Below are 23,359 nucleotides of genomic sequence, written 5' to 3' on the forward strand. Positions count from 1 at the left end.
TGAAAAGACACACAGGTGGCAATGAGTTCTGTAGAACTGGACACATCATCCAACCAGGCTCTAGGATATTTCATAAACATGGTAGACCACTAGAATTTCAATGGGTGGATAGCCATGGCATGCCTTCCATCCCAGTAGGCCCTAAAAGTCAGGTAATCAGCATTTTTCACAAGTGGAGTAATTAAGAAACCCGAGGTAGCCAGCCTGATACCATCCACATGCCAGCTGCCAGAATCCATCACCATTGTGCTAGTTGTGGGCCTGGACACGGCAGCATTGGCTACGCGTCTGCAATGAAGAGAACTCCTGCTTTTGAAATAGAGATGAAAAGCAAAACATGTTGGCTGCGTGGGTCTATCGTTTTCAGAACAAACTAGTCCCAAAACAAGCTGCAAGCCCACATACCTGGATCAGTGAGGACTTCTTTGGCAGCTGCAATATCAATAAACTTCTTCTCTGCTTTCTTCTTCTCTTCTTCATCCTGGAAATTATCTGGGTGCCACTGCATTGCTAGCTTTCGGTATGCTTTGACGATTTCTTGTTTTCTCGCATTCCTGCAGAGAGGGTGGGAAGAATCAGTTCTCCAGCTGTCTTCACGTCAAGGTAAGTCTTGAAATACAGGCACACACAGAAATGGACACCTTTGTCAGCACCTAAAGCCCTCTCCAATCTTTCAAAGGGATCACAGGAAGAGCAGTAAGCTCCACCCCCAACATCCCCATAGGAGACATTTCCATATTGAGTGGGAAGGTTTGAAGCGGCTTTCTAAATGCATTCAGCTAAACAAAGGATTGGATGCTTCTGCAGGATCAAGCACCTTCTGTTATTATCAGGGTAGCTGATCATTCAGAGGTATCTTAAATGCATCCATCTGAATGCACTTAGAAGCCCCCTTCAGACCTAGGCAGTGCAAGTGCCTCTCATGCCTCTACAATTTCCCATCCCTTTGCATGTTACTTGAATACTTCAATAGGACTCAAGAATGCTAATAACCCTAGCATGAATTCTTTTGGGATTTTTTTTTAAGAGTTTCTCTGGTTATGCACAGTAGAGAAAAAACAAACGTGAGACCTGCACTAGACAAAAAGGATACATGGGGAAAGAAGGGTAACATCCAACTGTGCTCAATCTATAGACATAGTCTATTTCAAACCAACCCAAAGTATTTCTTCAGGGCATTTTCATCAGTCAGCATCTGCAGAAAGGGCATCGCAGCCCAAAACTTTCTGATAACTCCTACAAAGTCATTACCTTTTGAACGTTACCAGTGTTCTTTGGCTTTGGGGCCACGTGGAACACTTACTTTGAATTTTGAGCAACGTTAATCTAAGTCTGCTTGTTTCTGACATAGGTTGCCATAAACGTTAACCAGGCATCCAAGAATGTGCTTGTCCCTTCATGATGAGGCTGAAAAGCAGGAGGAAGAAAGCCAAGGAGCTTCTGGATATTAGTCACTGTAGACACAGAGGGGCAGCCTGACCACGTCCTTCACCCTAGAGCTGCAGGTGGGGAACCTCTAGCCTACAGACCAAACTTGGCCAGCATGGCTTCCCCCCATCCATGTCCACCTGCCCCACACCTGGAGACGGGCAGGAAGAGATGTAGAGATGTACCATCAGGAGGCTTAAATGGTGCTTCCAACTGTTCACTGGCAAGGGCAAGCAGACTTTGGCTTTACACCCATCATCATCTGACGATGACAATGATGATATATTTGTATACTGACCTATACCCATGGGTCTCAGGGTGGTCCACAACATAAAAATTGCTATATTGAAAGGTTTCTGGCAGAAGGTAACTGAAACTATCAACAGAACTGTACGGAACAACCTTACATTTACAGAGCAAGATACCCTTTTTGAATTATATACCCAGCAAATGGAACTTTACAAAAGGACAATACAAGTGGACTCTCTGTGCCCTTAGCACAGCACAAAGACTGATACTGATGAATTGGAGAAATAAAAATGCGGCTCCCTTCTATGATTGGATTGAAGACGTATACCAACTTATACAACTTGCATTTGAATGCAGACTTGCCATGGACAAATTCAATGATTTCTGGAATCCATTCTTACAAATACTATAATAGTGTTTTTCAACCACTGTTCCGTGGCACACTAGTGTGCCGTGAGATGTTGCGTGGTGCGACATGGGAAAAATTGAAAAATTCAAAAGATTTAAAAATAAAGTATTTTATAATTTTTCATATTTCTGTTTACTTACTATTTTATAATAAAGTAATTATAAAATACTTTCTTTGTGTTTATTTGATTCCTATTCAAGAGAATTACTTTATATATAGTCAATATAGGCACAGAGTTAATTTTTTTAACATTTTCTAATGGTGGTGTGCCTCGTGATTTTTTTCATGAAACAAGTGTGCCTTTGCCCAAAAAAGGTTGAAAAACACTGCTGTAATAGGTTAAGATCTGGTGAATTACAATAACAACTTTGTAACTTTGTAAGATCTGGTGAATTACAATAACAACTTTGTAAAGTACAGTATTCAGTATGCAGTATACAGTTTGGGGTTCTCCTCCCTTTATTTCCCCTTCTACACGGGTGCTGTTTCTTTTATTTACGTCTTATCATGTTTAGTGCACACATTATCATGTACTTTTTGAACTTTCAATAAAGATGTCTGGAAAAACAAAAATAAAACATAAAATTGCTGATGGGCACTAGAGCTGAAGCCTGTTTGATTGGCTGCTCGATCAGATGCCTGGCTGTGCTTTGATGCCTGGCTGTGCAAACTGCACAGGGGAGAAAGCATCATTCAGACTGGGGACCCCACATAGCAGCTTTTGCTAAAAGTGAAAAGTGGTCAGCTGAGGACAGGCAGAGAGCGAAGGGCAACTCTCTGCACCAAAGCAGTCGGGTGAGGTGGGAGAAAGCCTTCCTGCCCAACTCTTGTTGCTATGCTCTTAAATCTGTACCCTTTTAAAGACGTGAGTTTGCACATGGGAGACGGGTATTTCTAGAAGACACTTCTGAGCAATCGCCTCCCTCACTTTCCAAGTTGTTTCAGCCCTTGGTCTTTTATATCATTCTTTTTTTCCTTCCACGGCTATTTGCTTTTCTGTAACACTGGCTTTGTTCTTTGCTTAATACTTCATCCAGCCTTTAGCTAATGAGGCTTTTTGGTGCTGCCTGTTCAAATGAATTTGCTCTCCGCTCAAAATTAACATTGCTTTAGGACGCAGTGTACCCCTTTGGAGGCCAGAGCTTATCTAATCACGGTTCTCTCCAGTACGTGCGTGTTGTTGGTTCTTTTGGATTATATTTTGTATTGATATTTTAGTTTTGTTATGGCTTCTGGCCAAACAAATAAAAAACGATGTACTTTCCTTAGGAGGTTGAAGAAGTCTCTAAAGTATTGTTGCGGGCGGGGGGGGGGGGAGAGAAAGAAAGTTTTATTTGGAATAAAGAAATAACCATTCATTTTGGTCTGCATAAAAGATGGTCTAGCAACAGGGGAAAGTACACAGTTTTAGGATTAAACATTCAGGAGGACTTCCTCATGGGCTGTGACTGTGGAACAGACTCACACAGAATATGGATGAACTGGATGAACACAGGAATAATAAAAGGAAGTTTCTTGTAGCTCACCAATCTTACTGCGTTGCCCCAGCTGCCCTGGGTGGCGTCCAACATATTATACAGAAACACAACAACACAACAGAACATCACACATTAAAAGCATCCTGACACAGGGCTGCCTTCAGATGTCTACAAAAGATCATACAACAGGGCAGGCATCACTACTGAGATGGCCATCTGCCTGGTTCCCTGTAACTCACTCTCACAGTGAGGGAACCGCCAGAAGGCCCTCAGAGCTGGACCTCGGTGTCCGGGCTGAATGATGGGGATGGAGACGCTCCTTCAGATATACAGAGCCAAAGCTGTTTAGGGCTTTAAAGCTCAGCACCAGCACTTTGAACTGTGCTTGGAAATGTACTGGGAGCTGGGTGAAGATCCTTTAGGGCCAGTGTTCTATGGTCCCAGGAAGCTGCTTTATACTCAGTCAGACTACAGGTCCACCTAGTTTATTGCTGTCAACGCAGCTGCTCTCCAGGGTTTCAGAGAGGGTGTCTCCCCCAGTCCTATCTGGTGATGCTGGAGAACGGATCTGGGATGCTCTGCCACGGAGCTACAGCCCTTTCGCACCCATCGGGGATGCTGTAGTAGTGGATTTCTTGTATCGGCAGGGGGCTGGATTACAGGAGCACTGAGGCACCGTCTAAATCTACAGAACAAGCTAAGTGACAAGAGGTCCATGCTTGAGACTGAGAAGATGGCAAGTAAATGAAGCCAGTGACTGTATTTCCCACTCGCCTATGAAGTGACTCTCAAGCGTGGCTCTGAACATATATAAGGGAGTGCACAAGACAGACTGGAAGGGGCAGCGCATGGGACTGATGTTTCTTTCTGAAGTGCCACCTGGAAATGTCTGTTCTACCCACATAGGGAGGTGAGCCCTGGTGAAATGGTACAGCCATTTTAAAGAAACACGAAGAAAGGGAAATGGGAGTTACTTGTTCTTCTCATCTCCAATGTACTGCATAATGCCCGAAACCACTCAAAGATAAACCACAATCCTTGTTCCACAGTCACTTTTGGAATGTTGCAATGGTGCTTTTCCTGCTGCCTCCTTGCAAGAACTGTGCTCCATTATATTGCCTAACTGGTTTATAATGAGAGAGAGATAGAGAACGATGGGTGGTACTCAACCAAATTCTTGCACTAGCACAAGGATTAGTGCTACTGCAACGGGATCCCTCTTCTCCTCCTCTTGTGCATTGCCATCCCTGAATCTGTTCCAGAGGGCTGTAGAAAACCCCACAATAGATTTGGGCAGCAAACAGTGGGAAGAGAGGCAGAGAATGCTCCATTGTGCAAGGATAAATCCTTTCACTGTGCAAATGCTTGCATTAGTGCTATGTTGAATACAACCCAATGGCTCCATCCTCAAAGGGTTTCTGCTCCCTTCAGGAACTATAATTCTATAAATGCCACATGTAATATGCCAACAGACTCAAATCCATGCATAGCAAGGATGTTCGCAGGACAACTTTGAGCACCTGAAAGACTTGTAAAAGGGGTGTGTGATGTTATAAGGACCTGGAAAAAAGGCAAGATACAATGGGCAAGAAGTAATATGTATAAACTTATAGACTATCAAGTACTCACCTTTTTACTCCTAAAATTTTGTAGTAATCTCTCTTCTGAGATTGCTTGAGTAGCCGCTGGGCTTTCTCTAAGCCTTCCAAAATCTGCTGGTCACTGTCACTGTGCTCCTTAGCAGTTTCATAGTCTTGAATAGCTACACATAATAAACAAGGACACGCATACACTTAGTGATCTTGCAACAATTAATCTTCAGCAGAGAGGGCTCAATTTCACATTTTAACTTATCCACTGGTTTTGTTCGGAAAATCGAGTCTCAGCTAAGTAAGCCAAAATAACACTCTTCACTTTGCACAAGCAGAAAAAAGCTAGATAATTCTGTTTTCCCTCCTCATGTGGGCAGCTTTGCGGCCAGGCCCTGGGCCTCCCCTGTGAACCAGCCTATTGCAGGCTCAATCATCATCCGGCCGCCGAGTTGGCCAATTGGGGCAGGAATTTACGGGGGCGTTCCCTTGGGCACAATGCCAACTGACCAGCAGCGGCGCTTGGCACTGCGCTCAGGGCAAGGATAAAGGCCCAGCCTACAGGGCCTTTCACCCTCTTTCTTTCTCACTCACTGCACTGGTTCTCCCATCCACCCTCCTTCAGATTTTTTGTGGATGGTACAACCTTGCAATGGACAATGTCGGTTGCCAGATTTAGGGGCCAGGCAAAAATTGTTCCCATCTGGCAAACTGGCTCCGCCATGTGGGTTTTTGCCTACCTCATAGCAATTGTTGCAACTCTGTAAGGCAGAGGAAGGTTGTAGCCTCTGCCTGCCCTTCCATGGGTAAGGGTATCCTGTTAAAAGGATCCGGGAGAAGTGGATCTTGTCTGATGCTCAGACAGGGCCTAGGGCCATACCATTTCTCCAATGGGGACCACTAGGCGGACACCCCAATTTGATGTAGGTCATAGGGCGTACCCCCCCTGCCCCTGCTGACATATGCAGTTGCTTATCTCAATGTCTATGGCCAAACCTTCACATCTGTAACCAATAAAGTTGTGGCCTTATTTGATCCCAAAACCAATATGTCGCGTGTTGTCTAGTTATTTGCACCTTAGGAAAAGGAGTGGTCATGGCTCCTCATTATATTTGTGCTAGGATACCAGCTTTGAACCGCAGCTTCATATTTTTGTTGTTTGGAAGCCATTAACCATCGTTTCTCAGTTTGGATGCAATGAGTAGCTCTGGATAATTGCAGGTTCCTAGCGGGTGGTGCTGTGGGTTAAATCACAGAGCCTAGGACTTGCCGATCAGAAGGTCGGCAGTTTGAATCCCCGGGACGGGGTGAGCTCCCGTTGCTCGGTCCCTGCTCCTGCCAACCTAGCAGTTCGAAAGCACACCAGTGCAAGTAGATAAATAGGTACTGCTCCGGCGGGAAGGTAAACAGTGTTTCCATGTGCTGCTCTCGTTCGCCAGAAACGGCTTAATCATGCTGGCCACATGACCCGGAAGCTGTACTCCCTCGGCCAATAAAGCGAGATGAGCGACGCAACCCCAGAGTCGGCCACAACTGGACCTAATGGGATCCAGGGATCCCTTTACCTTTAGGTTGTTCATTTGTGTGAAAGGCGTGGGAAAGTGGTTGCATACAGGTGTCTAAACCTCATGACTATCTCAGATTATTACACTGAAATTTGATAATCTGGTTGGTATTGTTCTATAAAAGCTGAAAATGCAGTATTAGCAATGCCAATTGCACAGAAATATGATCTTTTCCTCACTTAGCTCTCTGTTCCACCTGCTCTGCATTAATTACTTTGTCCTTCTCTTCCAATATCTCCCATTCATTCTCTTATAAAAACCCCTCAGTCCTTCCTAGCAATGGTTCTTCAGAAATCCAAGCGTTGGAACACGATGGGGAAGTTAAAACCATATTAGAAACCAGCACCACTTTGAGTCAATCACTGGAGCAATCCACACACAAAACCATTGTGTGGACACTGCAGAAGGTGTGTTTTTGTAAAAATATGAATGTCATTCACTACTAAATGGAATGCTTCAGCTTTCGTTTTAGTGTCCTTCACAGTTTTGCATTTCCTAAATAATGAGCCTTTTCCTTTTCGATGTCTCCTTTTTTAATCTCGGAAAGTCTCATTGTGGATCTCAAGACTTCTAGTTTTTCTAAGTAAGACAAAGCATTTGCATCAGATTATCTTCCAGCAGCTGTTCTCTCTCAGTAGGCATTACATTTATCTTTCTGCTGTTTCTGTGTAAGCCGGCAGGAGACGGTGACCAATTTATATCACTTAAGACACTCAGTGGCTGCACGCAATTCCCTTTCGAAGAAGAACAAAAGGGGGAAAAGTAGTTCTGATGCCCCAGCGATTTAAAACATCCGTCCACCAACAAAGCGCAAATCTGATTACTCTTTTTCATTCTCACTAAGCCAGCCTACTGCGATTTGCCACTAGAGTTCTCTGCCTGCCACTGTCATTTCTTAACACTTTGGCCATTCACTTAGAAAAGCAGCAGGAAACGGCTATTCAGGCCCATCGTAAACACTCTACGGCTACGTCAGAGTTGGAAAGTGAAGCTCCTGAGATTTCCTCCCCCATCTTGCAGCTTTATTGCTCTGGTAATGTTAAACACTGGACAACCTCATCCATCCCTTTAAGCATGTATTATAAAATCTCACAATGAATGAAAGAATGCCTGCTGAAAGTTTGCCTTTTTCGTTCATTGCCACAGGCAACTACAACACACCATGGCTAATGGAGTGAAGATACTTGAATGCAGGTTACATACTGGCAAAGGGAAAGCCAGTGTCATGTAACAGATAAAAGTGATGGACTGGGTTCAAATATTCGTTCTGTAATGAAATTCATCAAGTTACTTGGGACAGTTGCTATCTCTTACCCTGAATCCACCTCAGATAAACACTGTCAGGATAAAATGGGGGAAAGAGTGAAGTGCCACCAAACCCACTTAAGCAAAATAAAGTGACTGATTTAGGGTTCGTATCATCATCATCATCATCATCAACAACAACTTTATTGCACTAGCCAAAGGCCATGGCATCAGTCACAAAGCGAACAAAAAGAAAAGCAACCATAATCATAAAAACATTAGGCACTGCAAATGCAATAAACCACGGTCACGTTTCCTAGAACTTATAGAATATCAGGGGGTTCTCAGGTAGAATATGCCAGCTTAAATGTCCGAATCACCTTTGCAACTGACCACTCCCCTGTTAGAACCTCCAAACAAACTCTAGGGTTTGTATCGTACCAGTTGGGCAGAGCATGGCTCTCTTATAGTTGCGTGTAAGGAAAGATACAACCCAGGGTTAGAATAAGAAACCTTCCAGCCCCTGCCTTGATCTTGATGATAAAATTCTCAAGTCCCCATTGGTGAAGCTTACTGGATGAAGACATAATGCTCCTGTCTACAATGTGTAGATTTAGCACTTCGCCAATGTTCTCAAGTATTCCTAAACAGATAGGGCAAGGGCACCCAAACATACTTTAAAACAAGGCTTCCTAGAGTTTTATTTTCTCCCTTCCCCCTCAATGCTGCGTTGGACATAAATACCAATCAGCAACTAGAAAAATGGTGGAGTTGACCGCCTTACCTGCCTCTCATCCCCTGCCTCAAATGGGCTACCTTTTTCTTTTTTAAAAACAATTTTTATATATATTGACACTGTGTGTGCTTTTTTTAAGCAGGAAAAACTAGTTGCAAAGCCACTCTGGGGGCAGAAAGGGGGAGGCAGGCCTGACATCAAGTCTTGCTGCCTTGCATACTTTATCAGACAAAGATAACTTCATGAACAGCAGTAGCAATGCAAACCCCAGAGAATCCACACCGTTCAGAGTTGGCTTCTGCTGCAAAGTTTGGAGAGGAATAGTTACGCCTGCAAATAATGCACTGAGCACACTACCACAGCGACTTGACTGTTCAAAATTAAGAATGTGAATAAATGCACACCAGTCACTCTTAATCCGTTTTCCAACAGGACTGATTTTGCACGGTGGCAAAGGGAACAGCTAGACTGCCCCATGCTGCCGATTTCTGTATAAAAACCACCCGCTGTCCTTGAATTTTTACCTTCCTCATATTGCTCTTCCAGCAAATACGCTTCGGCCCTGTCTTTGAGAGCATTTACGTTATCTGGTTCCAGCTGCAAAACTTCTGTGCAGAGCTTGATGGCGTCGGCCGACTGCTGGTTCTGAAAAGGGAAGAGGGACCAACCGGGTCAGCGGTCGCATTCATTTCCGACAACAGCAACAAAAAAGATGAAGCTAAACATTTACCTTTGAGAAGCAGTGGCAGATTCTCTCTTTGGCTCGAGTGGTGTAAACGGGAACTTCGGACTCGGTTTTCATCACAGTCTCATATTTATCAATGGCATCTTGGTACCTATTTACAGCAGACGGCAAACGGTGGTTAGTTTAAACTGGGGGCTGGGGGCTTTCAGCCATGGTGGAGTAAAGGGCAGGAAGGAGTGCCCAGGCTCATTTGCGTAGCACTAAACTGGCACAGCACTGTGAGCGAACCAGGCCTTGCCTCCCCCGAGGTTTGGCATTCATTTACCTTTGCTACGAGTGGGTTACAGAGCACCGTGGCATTTGGAGCACATTCTGTGCGCAGCACATTTCCTGTCTTCCAAAGCTTTGGTTTGATCTTGTTTCCCCCAAGAGCTAACAATCTGACGAAGATTTATTTATGGGCAGCTGCAGCATTTTAATTGCAAATATGCTGTGATCTCCACATTTAAACGCTGAGACATTAAAATGCCGTTTTAAATAAGAGATGGCATTTAGCGCTAAAACTAACAGCCCTGACACTTTAATTTACTGGGGAGATGAATAACTACGTAAAGCTTTCCACAGAGGCCATGTGGTAAACCTCTCTAATTACTCACAAAGCCAATCGATTCCCCCTTTTTTTGTATTTATCAGCAACTGGAGTGATAATGAAGCTTTTTCTTTTTCCCCCTTTGTCATTTCTGCAGCACTGCGAGTTGCCGGCTTACCCACTTCTTGGCACAGGAGGCCGTGTGTGTGTGTTTATGTGGCCACAGAAAATCCACCACACATTCTTCAATCGATATCTGTGAAATGTTTAGTGCTGGCCCTCTTATGAGCCCCCTGAAAGGCTGCCATAATGACCCTCAAACATGCAGAGAGCAATGCTTTAGCCATTGTTCAGGGCTGCGGTGGGTATCCCAGCAATGAGCCTAATCACAACCAGATCAGTATGATGGGGGAGCCAACAGCTAGAACAGAAACAAATTCAGACAAAGATAACATGGTAGGAAAGGTAGAAACTGGAGCAACAAACCAATGGAAGATGGGCCTGGTGAATGTTTTGGGGACACCAGACGCTGTGGTCTTACTGAACATACCATGAAGCAGAGCAAGGCAGGCACCTCAGGCAGCAAATTTGGGGTGCCATTAAAGGGTAGGGCTTAATTATTTAATCTATCCTCACTGCATTTTTTTCTGCCAGGGAAGGGAAAAGGGGCTTGAGAGATTTTCCACCTCAGGTGCCAATCTGGGATAGTCTAGGTGAGGTTAGTAATCTGGATGGGAGATGGTTGCAAATCTAATATACATATAATAAAATGGGAAAAAAAGAAACCAGAAATTAGAAGGCAGCACAGAAAAAAATCCCCAATAAATACAGCTCATGCCGTTCGCATTTGTTGTCTAACAAAAGTGAATGGCATGGATGCATTTTATTTGGGGTTTGGCCTAGTAAGGTTCCCACCCAGCTAGAAAAGCAAAATCTCCTAGTACCGACCAACTATGATAAGAATCACAGGCCTGAGTTTCTGTCTTTACTCTGAAAAAGTTTCCCAGAGTAAGTCCATTACTTGTATGTGATCCAAGAAGTGGCGTCCGGCCTCACAGACCACCTAACAATTAGTACCTTACCTGCCTTCTTGGATGAGTTCTTCTGCCGACAAAATCTGCTTATTGAGTTTCTTCACTTTCTTGTAGTGAGAAAAGCACTCCTTATGGTCTTGGTCAAGTTTCAGGCATTCACGCACTTCACTTTTTACAGGGGGGGGGGGGAGAGAAAGGAGGCGGCAAGTCAGTTTTATTCTGCGGACAGCATGCTAGATTTTAAAGACCTGGATGCAAATCTTACTCCTAAACTCATTTTGTGTGTCCCTTCACGGGTTACACTCTCTCAGATTCATTTTCTCTCCTGAAAAATTGGGATATTAAGGGTTTTCTCAAAGGCCTGTGGTATATATGTAAAAAGAGGGGTGGGTCACAATCTGTTTCCTGCCACTGGGGATACTAGAGGGTTCTTTTCAAGCTAAAAGCTACTCTGGAGCTAACTAATTTAGTCAGTCAGGCAACCCCTAGAATTTACATTCTGGGAAGAACTCATTTTAATCATTTTCTCTCCCTGCTTTATTTGCACTGGATTGCCATCACACAGTTTTCTGAGGTTCTAAAAGTGGGCAGGGATACGAGAGACCGTTTCTGAGGTTCCCCAAAGCCCTTGTGGGTAAAGTGTTTAATTTAGCTTTCTGGCGTGGGATGTGATGCCTCTGAGAGATCTCCAAAGAGAGTGTGATATTTTGGTTTTAGAAGGCAACTTGCCTAAAAGCAGAGGCTCAGGCACCAGCTGAGGACTAGGAATTGCAGGTGGGCATCACAAGGAACAGGTGGGATTCTGAACCCTGTGCTTTCCTCCATGTTAAATGTGGTGGATTGAGGAAGCACTTTTGGAAGAAAATTGGCAGAGGGGCGGACAAAGGTGCTTCGCTCATCTTCCTCCAATCTTCTCCCTTGAGATGTGAAGGCCAAAGGGGGAAAGCTGCGAGAAAACTCTTCCTGCCACACCCCACCCATTTTTCCCCAGGCCCCACTAAAGCATTTTGAACCCTTCTTTCTCTACCACCCCAATCCCAAAACCCAAAACAAGATCCGAGGGAGGGTGTTGCTGGGGGATTTTCAATGAGGAAGCCATAGGCTTGGGAGGAATAAATGTTTCTCTGAGCTATTTCTCCCCAACATATGTCTCCCAAGCTCCTACGATACCTTTGGCAAGCAGAGATTTTGTTTCTGCCAAGGCAAAGCATATTTCAGATAGAGCTGGGTTAACCAGATTTCCACCTTTACAAGCAGCGAATTTCAAAATAGCTTTTGCTTATTTAAAGGCTTGCAATTTAATATTGGATAGCTGTGTATTCCAAGATGCCGTTTCTGAATAAATCAATGCCAGATATTTAAATGTATTAATTTGGTTTATGATGTGTTCACCCAGGTGCCAAACATGCTTTTTAGGGTGCTTCCCAAATACGTCTTATCGTAGTTTATAGATAAAGCATTCCTCGTGCAACATGAACTTCATTTTGCAAGCAGCTGTCTCAGGTCCACCTGGGTTCTAGATACAAGTACTAGGTCATCAGCATACATTAAGACTGAGAGTTTTTGGTCGAGAATTGTGACAGGGGCAAACTGTAGGCCCTCCAGTTCTTAACCATGTCATTAATATAAAAATTAAACAGGAAAGGTGCCAAAATGCATCCCTGTTTGACTCCAGTAATGGCCTTAATTCTAGTGGTGATATGGCCAGCCAGATCCACCTTTACTTGTATTGATGTGTCAGTATATAGTGTTTTGATGAGAAATAATAGACAGAGGTCTATATTTGTCTTTTCCAATTTTTGCCACAATGCAAGTCTTGGGACCGTATCAAAAGGTGACTTTAGATCGGTAAAAGCAACATATAATTTTTGCTTCAAATTATGGATGTATTTACATAGCAGAAAGTTCATCACAAAGCACTGGTCCAATGTGGATTTCCCTCTTTGGAAACCTGCCTGGACTTCAGATATCACCTTATTTGTATCTGCCCATTCTTCCAGTCTCCCAAGAAGGAGCCTGGCATATAGTTTAGAGGCTACATCTAACAAACTCATGGGACTATAATTGGCAGGGTTTTTCTTATCACCCTTTTTATATATTGGGGCAATTATACTCAGCTTCCACCCTTCCTGTACGTGACCTGAGCTGTTACTGTATGAAAATAGTTTTGCAAAAATGGGTGACCAGAAATCAGGTCTTATCTTATAAATCTCCAATGGGATCATGTCTTCTCGTAGAGCTTTACTGGCTAGTTGCCTTACGATTAGCCTCTTAATCTGATTGGCAGTTCTGATAACTGAATATAGTAAACTTGTGAAGGTAAGTCAGGACTGGGGCCATATATTCAAAGCATATTTCCAACCTGTGCAGATTTGGGGGGGGGGGGGGAGGGAACGACACACAATTACTTCTGAGGAGACTTTTTTTATTTTTGCCCTTACAGGTAATAATAGTAACCTTACCTCAAAGACATTTCGTGGTCTCCCAGCTGATAGTATATAGTGCTGATCTTATAAAATGCTTCGGTGTTATCGCTCTTCAATTTGGCAGCAGCTTTTAAATCACTCAGGGCCTTCCCGGGCTCTCCTTCCTTGATGTAACATTCAGCTCGAAGCTCCCGCATCTCTGCAGCCCAAACACAAACCTTGAGAAACCAAAAATGAAAGCGAGACTTTGGACCAAAACGTTTGTTGTTGCATTTTTTTTACAAAAAGGACAATAAATGTACTTTGATGCCGCCTCTATGGTGAGGCAAAGATCCATTTCCACACACATTATGAGATTATTGGGTTGGGTTTGTGTTTTTATTATGCATTTTGAGTTTTTTATATTGTGATTTTATGTTGTGAGCTGCCCTGAGATCTACAGGTATATGTAAAGGTAAAGGGACCCCTGGCCATTAGGTCCAGTTGTGGCCGACTCTGGGGTTGCGGCGCGCATCTTGCTTTATTGGCCGAGGGAGCCGGCGTACAGCTCTAGCCAGCATGACTAAGCCGCTTCTGGCGAACCAGAGCAGCACACGGAAATGTCGTTTACCTTCCCACCGGAGCGGTACCTATTTATCTACTTGCACTGGTGTGCTTTCGAACTGCTAGGTTGGCAGGAGCAGGGACCGAGCAATGGGAGCTCACCCCGTCACGGGGATTCAAACCGCCGACTTTCTCATCGGCAAGTCCTAGGCTCTGTGGTTTAACTCACAGCGCCACCCGCGTCCCCTATAGGGTTCAGTTAATTAATAATGAACAACAACAACAGTAGACAGCACACAGAGCAAGACCTATTAAAAACAATGTTTTTAGGTAAATTGTACCCTGACCATTAAGTCCAGTCGCGAATAACTCTGGGGTTGTGGCGCTCATCTCGCTATACTGGCTGAGGGAGCCAGCGTACAGCTTCCGGGTCATGTGGCCAGCATGACTAAACAGCTTCTGGCGAACCAGAGCAGCCCTACGTACAACACATTGCAATAATCTAACCTTGAGGTTACCTCAAGGTTTATTTCCTGTTGTAGAAGCGGATGTGAACATTTCAGGAGAGAGGCCACTTTCAGAAGATAAGAAAACACTGCTGGATCAGGCCAATGGTCCATCTAGTCTAGCATCCTATTCTCTCAGTGGTCAACCAAGATACCTATGGGAAGCCTTCAAGTAGGATCTGAACAACACCTTCCCCATTAATGATTCCCAGCAGCTGGCTATATATATATATATATATATATATATATATATATATATATATATATGGTTTTGGTGTCCTCGGGTGTCTTCCCGTGTAAAAGTTGGGGTGTCTAGGCGACGTTTCGACGAGGTCTCACTCGTCATCTTCAGGCTGGTGCTTTCGGCTTCTTGTTACTGGAACAGAGCAGGATCTCAGTGTTTGAGTTCCTATAAATACTGTTGAGGGGGTGTGGTGTATAGCCTCCAATGTTCTGGGCAGAGAGGAAGTTCCCAGGCTAGTGTGCCTTTTCTTCTTTTGTTCCTTAATTACTTGAGGGATATCTTGAGTGATTTCTTGAGTGATATCCTGAGTACCACTTAGGTGGGTCATTAGGTGTGGATTAGTTGCTAAAGTCTTTGTGTCTTGACCTCTTGAACTTTGTGAAGAGTTTTTCTGAGAAGATGGCTGTACTGCACTTAGTTGTGCTCTGGCTTGGCTTCGTGTATAGGGGCGAGCTGTGGTTTTGTGGCCTGTGTCAGCCAGATCTGTGTAGGGATTGCAGGGGGGTGCAGCATCCGGAGGTGCCACCATGGTTTGGCTACTGGATGGTGTCTGTAATTTGTCTGTGGAGAGGGTCTGGGTTTGGGTCTGGTGTGGTTGATTGGTGATAGCGTTCTGTGTGCCTCTGGATCTGGTGTCAGTTTTTGTGGGGAGGGCTAATTTCCAGATGTCTGGCAAGCGGGATGTGTCGTCACGCTTGTTCATGTACTGCACAACTAAGTGCAGTACAGCCATCTTCTCAGAAAAACTCTTCACAAAGTTCAAGAGGTCAAGACACAAAGACTTTAGCAACTAATCCACACCTAATGACCCACCTAAGTGGTACTCAGGATATCACTCAAGAAATCACTCAAGATATCCCTCAAGTAATTAAGGAACAAAAGAAGAAAAGGCACACTAGCCTGGGAACTTCCTCTCTGCCCAGAACATTGGAGGCTATACACCACACCCCCTCAACAGTATTTATAGGAACTCAAACACTGAGATCCTGCTCTGTTCCAGTAACAAGAAGGCGAAAGCACCAGCCTGAAGATGACGAGTGAGACCTCGTCGAAACGTCGCCTAGACACCCCAACTTTTACACGGGAAGACACCCGAGGACACCAAAACCTGCATTCCTGTACCCGTGAAAATCTACGAAAGCATATATATATATATATATATATATATATATATATATATATATATAATTAGTTTTGGTTGAACTGATTGACATCCTATGCCTTTTTAAAATTTGGCTCTTTTGGGGGGGGCATGTTATTGGGTTGTTGTTCTTATTTTGATTACCGTATTTTTCGCTCTATAAGATGCACCAGACCACAAGACGCACCTAATTTTTGGAGGAGGAAAACAAGAAAAAAAAATGTTCTGAATCTAGGAAGCCAGAACAGCAAGAGGGATTGCTGCGCAGTGAAATCAGCAATCCCTCTTGCTGTTCTGGCTTCTGTGATAGCTGTGCAGCCTGCATTCACTCCATAAGACGCACACACATTTCCCCTTACTTTTTAGGAGGGAAAAAGTGAGTCTTATAGAGCAAAAATTACGGTATATATATTGTGGTTTTTAAGTTAATCTTTTCTGTGAACTGCCCTGAGACCTAATAATAATAATAAATAATAAACCAACCAATTTGTTGAGGCAGTAATCAGTGGTGAAATTTCAGCCATTCAGGCACTTAGCCAGATGCTCACTATGACCTCAAGCTGAAGTGATCTGAGGACTTTTGAGTTCTATCAAGGTAGAGTTTGTTAAGAGGAGCTGCTCATCTGCCACCTGCAGAGCCCACAATTATTCCTTGGCTTACGTTCAGAATTTCATCCAAGTGACTGATCACGGTGTAATAATCCCCCGTGAGATATGCTGACTGCGCTTCCGAATGTAGGCGCTGCATCTCGTCAGACTTCATCAGCTGGGTGCGAGCTTCTGTGTCTTCCTTATCGCTAGGATTAGACTGAAGCTGCAAAAATTAACAAAGAAAGACAAAGAACAGTTACACCTGAAACGGAGGCAGAGCCGTCTTTCCCATAGGGCTTAGTGGTCCGTTGGGCCAGGGCGCCAGCCTCTCAGGGGCGCCCCAGAGAGTGGGGGAGCTGCATGGCTTTGCCGGCGGCCTCCCCTTTCCCTGCACGCCCGCCAGCTGAGCACCGTCAACCATATGGCTGTAGGGCGTGCAGCTTGCCTCCCAAACCTCCTCGGGAGGAGAGCGATCCCTGCAGCGGCATGGGGGAGAGTTGCGCACACACACCCCATGGCTGGCAGTGTGCAGCTTCGCGCCCCCCCATCTGTGGTAATTTGGGGGCGCTGAGCGGATATTTGCACCCCGGCACTGCATCTGTTAAAGACTGCCCTGAACGGAGGAATTCTACAACCCATCATCTACTGTCAGGGAACTGCCATCAGAGCTTGAGGTGGAGGGAAGGCTCCAGAGGGATGCCGGAGAGGGTCCCAGTAGGGAGAGAGGCAGCCCATCTGCTGGGGAAGGAAATCAGCGTAACACCAGTGGAGAAGGGGGGCAGATGGGGGAATCGGAGAGGAGGCTCCAGGACCCCTTGCCGGAGACCAGCGGGGAGAGCACGGGTCCTCCGCTGTCCACACCCTCCCTGCGCAGAAGACTTCCGCGCAGGGAGAGTAGGAGGAGACTTGGCGTCAAAGAACTTCTTTGCTGGAAGAAGTTCAAGAAACGCCCACTGACGGATTCTGCCAGCAATTGAGACAGCCACAGGTGAGTGGCTGTCCAGACAGAAAGGGTTCAACCAGGCAACCTAGCCAGGAGTGACGGCAACTTACGCACAAGCAACCCATAGAACCATTACATCTACCATGCACAAAGCAAATTTATGCCACTGAATTACTTTGGGGAAATTCTTGGGGCTTGTTAGTCATGACTAACTTAAAACTTACTGTTTTCAATGGGTCTTTAGTAAACATGACTAAGTCTGGATATTACCCCCTAAACAAAAAGATGAAGAACCTGCGGATGTAATTGAACTCCAAATTCTATCATCGCTAGCTTTTATTTTTGGAGGTCTATAATCTCTTGAGGCCATCAGTGGGATTTTGATTTTATTGTTTTTTGGGATATGGGGCCAGGAGTTGCTTTGAACATATAACAACACCCCAATATTTAATGTCCTTGATCCCAAGATTTTACTCACCATCTGAACCAAATTGGTTCAGCCAAAACAACTGATGCGCAGAGTTGAACAAAAGCTTTGTTTAGAAAATACACACTGGCTCACACAATTATAGAAAGAATGTGAAATAAAAGGACACAAGCGTGCAGGGGACATACAGAATAAAAGGGCTCCTTTCACCTCCAAAGACATGGAAATTTGCTAGTAATAGAGACAATGTGTCAGCCTGAATCCCAGCAGCTAATCCAACCAAATAACCCAAGGTAGCAAAGCACACATCCCCCCCACAGACTATAATGGCTAAATAAGCTGTTGTGAGAATACTGTAGTGTTAGAAATAAGTTATGTGCATAAAACAAGGCAAAAGGCATGTTTTATACAGAAGGTCAGACTACTGAATTTGGGGTTGAGGGAGGGAGAGAGAATAACTCCAGGATATTAGAGGATAAAATGTTATTTATTTTAAAAGAAAATGTGTGTAACATATTGACATTTCAATATGCATTGCCTCATGTTATGAATACTGTACAAACATAATTTCTAAACAAGCCAAATGTTCTTTATAGCCACCACCTATCGCTGAGGAGGTCTGACCTTTCGATGAAACATCACGACGCGTTCCCTTTGGACAGCAGATTCCAGAGGGGAAACAATTTTCATTTCTCCAACCTCCTTCTCTGTGCATCATTTAACACAAGAAAGGAAAAGGCAGAAAGGAAAGACAGAGAGATTGAGAGAAAGAGAGGGATGGTGGGTGGGAGAAGTGCCATTGTACTTCAGGTGCAAAAAAGCCCAGGGCTGTCCCTGTCACCCAGAGTTAGCTGATGAACGGAAGCAAGCAATCACAAACCAATTAAAAGGGTTTTTTTAAGCCTTCAGCTCCTGTCATTGCTATTTTCTGATATGCAGTTTCAGTTCTTCAGTCATTTAGAGCCCTGAACACAAGGCAGGGTCTGTTTACTTTTGTCTCCGAACCGTTCCTGGTGTATCTGACACTTGAACAAATAATAAAACGATGATTAAGTTCCCCCGCGTTCGGAACGTGCACTCTTAAAAGGCGTCTTTAGCCTTTTGATTTATGAAAATATATTTATCATGATTACGGAAACACTTGAGCGCTAACAAGAAAGCAAACAAGGCCATATATCCTCCTTACTTTCCACGCTAGTGAAACCTGCGAGTTCAGGGGGAACAAAAAGAGAAAGGTACACACAAAAGTGGTATCGAGGCTGGGAAATAAGAGGAGACGAGGTAAATGTGTCACGTTCCTGAGTTCCATTCCAACAACAGCTGTAATATCTTCATAGGAAACCTGGTGCCCTTCAGATGCTATTGGGCTCTAACTTCCATCTGCCCCAGTCCACATGCCAAATGGTTAGGGGTTCGGGGAGTTGTCTTTCAACAAGTTAAGGTGTGTATTAACCTGTAGATGTTCCAGGGGGGAAACGCTGGCTGGTGCTGATGGAACTGGAATCCAACAACATCTGGAAAGACAGAAGTTTCCCATCTCTTGAAGAGCAGTGTTTCTCAAACTTGGGTTGGACTATAATTCCCATCATTCCTAGCTAGCAGGACCAGCGGTCAGGGTTGATGAGAGTCATAGTCCAAAAACAGCTGGGGACCCAAGTTGAGAAGCGCTGCTTCAGAGGATAAATCACATGCCTAGCTTAGGGTTACCAGACGTCCCTGTTTCCCGGGGAGAGTCCCCGGATTTGCGAATAAGTCCCCGGACAAATTCCATCCCCGGAATGTCCCCGGATTTCATCTAATATCCCTAGGAAATTAGTGCAGAGGCTCTCAGATGCAGCTTCCGCGCTGCCTCCACCTTCCCTGACCCCAGCTACTAAGCTGTGAAGGGAGGCTTCATGCTGCCTATCGGAGCAGCCTCCCAACTCCTACTTGCGTGTAAGCAGGAGGGGGCAGGGATCTCTCAGTTTGGCAACAGGAAGCCTCCCTTCCCAGCTGAGGGATCCCCACCCCCTCCTGCTTGCAGGCAAGTAGGAATGGGATTGGGTCTGCTCCAATGAGAAGGGAGGCATCACGCTGCCTGAGCCTTGCCACCGCTCTCGGCCCTCCTTCTCCGCCTTCCATGCCTGACCCACCACGCACTGCTTCCACACCACCACCACCGAAGAACCAACAACTCAGTGGCTGCCCAGGCTCATGGAGAAAGGAGACAGACGCCTCGGAGGAAGGGGAAACGTGGCGGTTGAGGTCAAGGCGGCGGCCACCCCTCTGCCACCGCCATCGCTGCAGCATCAACATCCTAAATGTGTAGTAATTAATTAATTAAGTGTCCCTGGATTCATTGAAAAAAATCTGGTAACCTTAGGGTCGAAAAGCATGGGGAAGTGGGGTAACAAGAATCCCCCCCCCCCAAAAAAAAACAACCCTGGACATACTGATGCATTAACAAGCCATTATATGGGACAAGAGAACTGTGGAACACCAGCTTTTCAGACCATACGCATTGAAGTCACAGTCCTATGCACATTTACCTGGAAGTAAGCCCCACCAAAAGGATTTACTTCCAATTAGACATTAGATTGTGCTACAAAAGATTTTGCTCCTACATCCCAGCACATCAGTGACATCCAGTTTGCATCATCTGCCACTTGTCTGCGTGGTCACTGTGCAATATAAATGGTTTAATATTTACATCGCTTATGGGTCTGTAGGCTTTTTAGTGGCCTCCTGTCTCTCTCAGGAAATTTACCCTTTTACAGAAAATGTCATACTATGAAATCACCACCAGGATAGGGAATATCCATCAAAAGTTTGTCAACTTAAGCTTTCTAGCCATAAAAATAATGATGCCGGCAGAACTTGTGGCTATAAAAAATATACTGCAGTGACCTCCCTATAGGAAGCTAATGTAGGTAATAAAAAAAAATCATTTAGTACAGCTTAATTAGCAGTTTAACAACAGTATAAAATAGATGAGATGGAAGTGGTCAAACTGCTTTTAAAAATTATTTGCGCGTGCATCTCATTTCTGCTTTATGAATCTATTTGCTTTGTTAAGCCAAAAACACAGCGACATGTGTTGGGTTTAACAATTTGTCATACTGAGCTTCATCAGTTTGCATTTCTAGCCTGCATATTCCTAAGGTTGGTGTCGTGTAATTTATCAGTTTTTCATAGCTAACCAATCTTATAACCCACAGTGCAACATTTTTTTTAAAAAAATAAATCCATAAAACACCAGCAAGCGCATTAGAAGTCGTTTCATCAATTACTGAAAGCAGATTTTTAAAAACCTCACACACACAAAGCAAATAATTCAAAAGAAACAACAACAAATTTAAAACTTAGGATTTGTGTGTAGTTTCTTTCCCCTCTCTTTTCTTAAACTGCTTTGAGAATCAGGGCTTCATATCTGCCTAAACCCAAACCCCTGACACCCACACCTTAAACAATGCCATTGTATGTACATTTACTTAGAGGTAAGTCACAATGTATTCAATGGGGCTTAGTCCCAGGTAAGTGTGCACAGGATTGTACCCTAACGCCAGGTTCTCTCACGCATGTTTATCATTTGGTCTGCCTACACTTGGTAACTTGACAGCCATTAGCCCCGCTTATTTTAGTGTATCTTTCATCTTTGTTGGAAGCCGCCCAGAGTGGCTGGGGAAACCCAGCCAGATGGGTGGGGTACAAATAATAAATTATTATTATTATTATTATTATTGGTTGCTTGTGTTTTTGGCAGTCCAATGTTGTGGTGAAGTGGTTGGAGTGCCAGGCTAGGACCTGGAAGACCAGGGTTCAAATCCCCACCCTCCCTCACTGGGTGTTAGAATTCCTGCTCCGTGATTGCAGTCATGGGATTGTTGTCTATCACATGGCGGTGTATGTTTTGACTCCACAGAGTGGGAAGTGACGGAAACAGGATGTTTGTGTTACTGTGTTCTGTGAAGTGGGACTATTGTCCTTTGTTCTTTTTCTCTTTGCTACCTGATGCTAGAGAGAGAGGGAGCCATGTTGAGGCTCCGTGTGTGCTTATATGTAGATAAAGTAGATTAGCCAAAATGCTGAATTGCTGAGGTCTGTTACGCAAGCTACGAAGACTCTGTGGATGTTAGTTTCTGTTTGCCACTATGCAGCTGCTTAGAGTCACAAGACTCTGTTTACATTCCAGAGACCTTCCAGGCTGTTGGAAGTCTTACGGAAGACAGGAGATGGATGTGATGTTACTGGTTTCCTGTTCCTTTGTTTTTCAGTTGCTCTCTGCTCTCACAGAGAGAGGATGTATTTTTTTTCTGTCTGTGTAGCTTAGAAAATAAAACATAGGCATGTAGCCATAAATATCATCACTTCCGCATGCTGCTTTGATTCTCTGCTGAATGGGGGATGTGCCTGGAGCGTTATCAGAGGCTCAGGTCATCAATCATGTCGGAGGCGATTCTGGAAGACTCGGACGGAGGAGGATGAGCTTTATCAGCTCGGTCGAGCAGAGATTCCGACAGCGGATGCCTAAGTGTGCCGGTGTCGGTTGGCATCAGTCGCTGTGATGTTCGGGCTGAAGAAAGCTTTTGAAGTTCCTGAACGATCGACCAGGAGGGAGAGAACATGCCAGTCGGGCATGTGTCTCTGCCAGGGTCCTACTCGAGTGTAGGCTGAACTCCTGAAACTGGGTGCCCTTGGGCCAGTCGCTGCCTCTCTGTCTAACCTACCTCACATGGTTGTTATGGGGATTAAATGTACACCAAAGAAAAAGCTGGGATATAAATGCAATCAAACGAGCAACCCATCAGGAGTGGAGCTGCAAAGCTCTTCAACCCCATCATCACATGCCATGGCTGGCACCAAAGCAGCTGTTAGGCAGAGGAGGAGCCAGTGGGCAACTGGGGAGCAGTTCTGGTTGGTTCCCCTCTTGCCTCTCTCCTTCCCAGCACTAATCTGGAGTGGATCTACATACAAGGAAAACCCGCTATAAATAAGTCAGAAATTGAATCGTCATAACAAAATTTTAAAAATGCTATGTAAAAATTGCAAAGATTCTTTTGCTCTCTGGCGCCATCTGGTGGCACCATCTGGTTTTGACTTCACATAACTAGGTTTGTGCAACTAAAGCAAAGTAAAGGGCTCTTTCACCGTAGTGCAACAAATCACAGAATTATAGAGGTGGATGGGACCCTGAGGATCATTTAATCCAGCCCCTTGCAATGCAGAAATATGCAGCTGTCCCATAGGGGGATTGAGCCTGCAACCTTGGTGCTATCAGCACCCGCTCTAACCAACTGAGCTATCCTGCACTATTTTTTCATGAATTTTTTTGTGGTTTGTAAAGTGACAGGGCAATGCATCGAGATGTGTAAACACTCCGCATCAGGATCACTGTTCATTGTTGCATAACCGTCCCACAAACAAATCAGAACTATGACTAAAATAAATAATAATTGTAAAATAATGATAACTGTAAAACAATAACTGGAAATATATAATAACTAGGAATCACATCTTGAGAGAAACACTATGGCCTATTTAAAGCAGAAAGG

The 23,359-nt window shown here is 44.5% G+C and overlaps 1 protein-coding gene across 1 annotated transcript in view; it reads right to left on the reverse strand.

The window, feature by feature from the left end:
- Window positions 1-23,359, reverse strand: part of DNAJC3 (DnaJ heat shock protein family (Hsp40) member C3) — a 38,911-nt gene that overhangs the window by 2,444 nt on the left and 13,108 nt on the right. Inside the window, exons 5-11 of the mRNA XM_081908220.1 lie at window positions 16,529-16,681; window positions 13,470-13,651; window positions 11,056-11,175; window positions 9,430-9,535; window positions 9,224-9,344; window positions 5,194-5,326; window positions 406-554 (exon numbers count right to left, since the gene is read on the reverse strand). Coding sequence (XP_081764346.1) covers window positions 406-554; window positions 5,194-5,326; window positions 9,224-9,344; window positions 9,430-9,535; window positions 11,056-11,175; window positions 13,470-13,651; window positions 16,529-16,681 — 964 coding nt within the window. The remainder of the gene's footprint in view (window positions 1-405; window positions 555-5,193; window positions 5,327-9,223; window positions 9,345-9,429; window positions 9,536-11,055; window positions 11,176-13,469; window positions 13,652-16,528; window positions 16,682-23,359) is intronic.

Source organism: Podarcis melisellensis (assembly GCF_964234715.1).
Source record: "Podarcis melisellensis genome assembly, chromosome: 4".
Taxonomy (NCBI): domain Eukaryota; kingdom Metazoa; phylum Chordata; class Lepidosauria; order Squamata; family Lacertidae; genus Podarcis; species Podarcis melisellensis.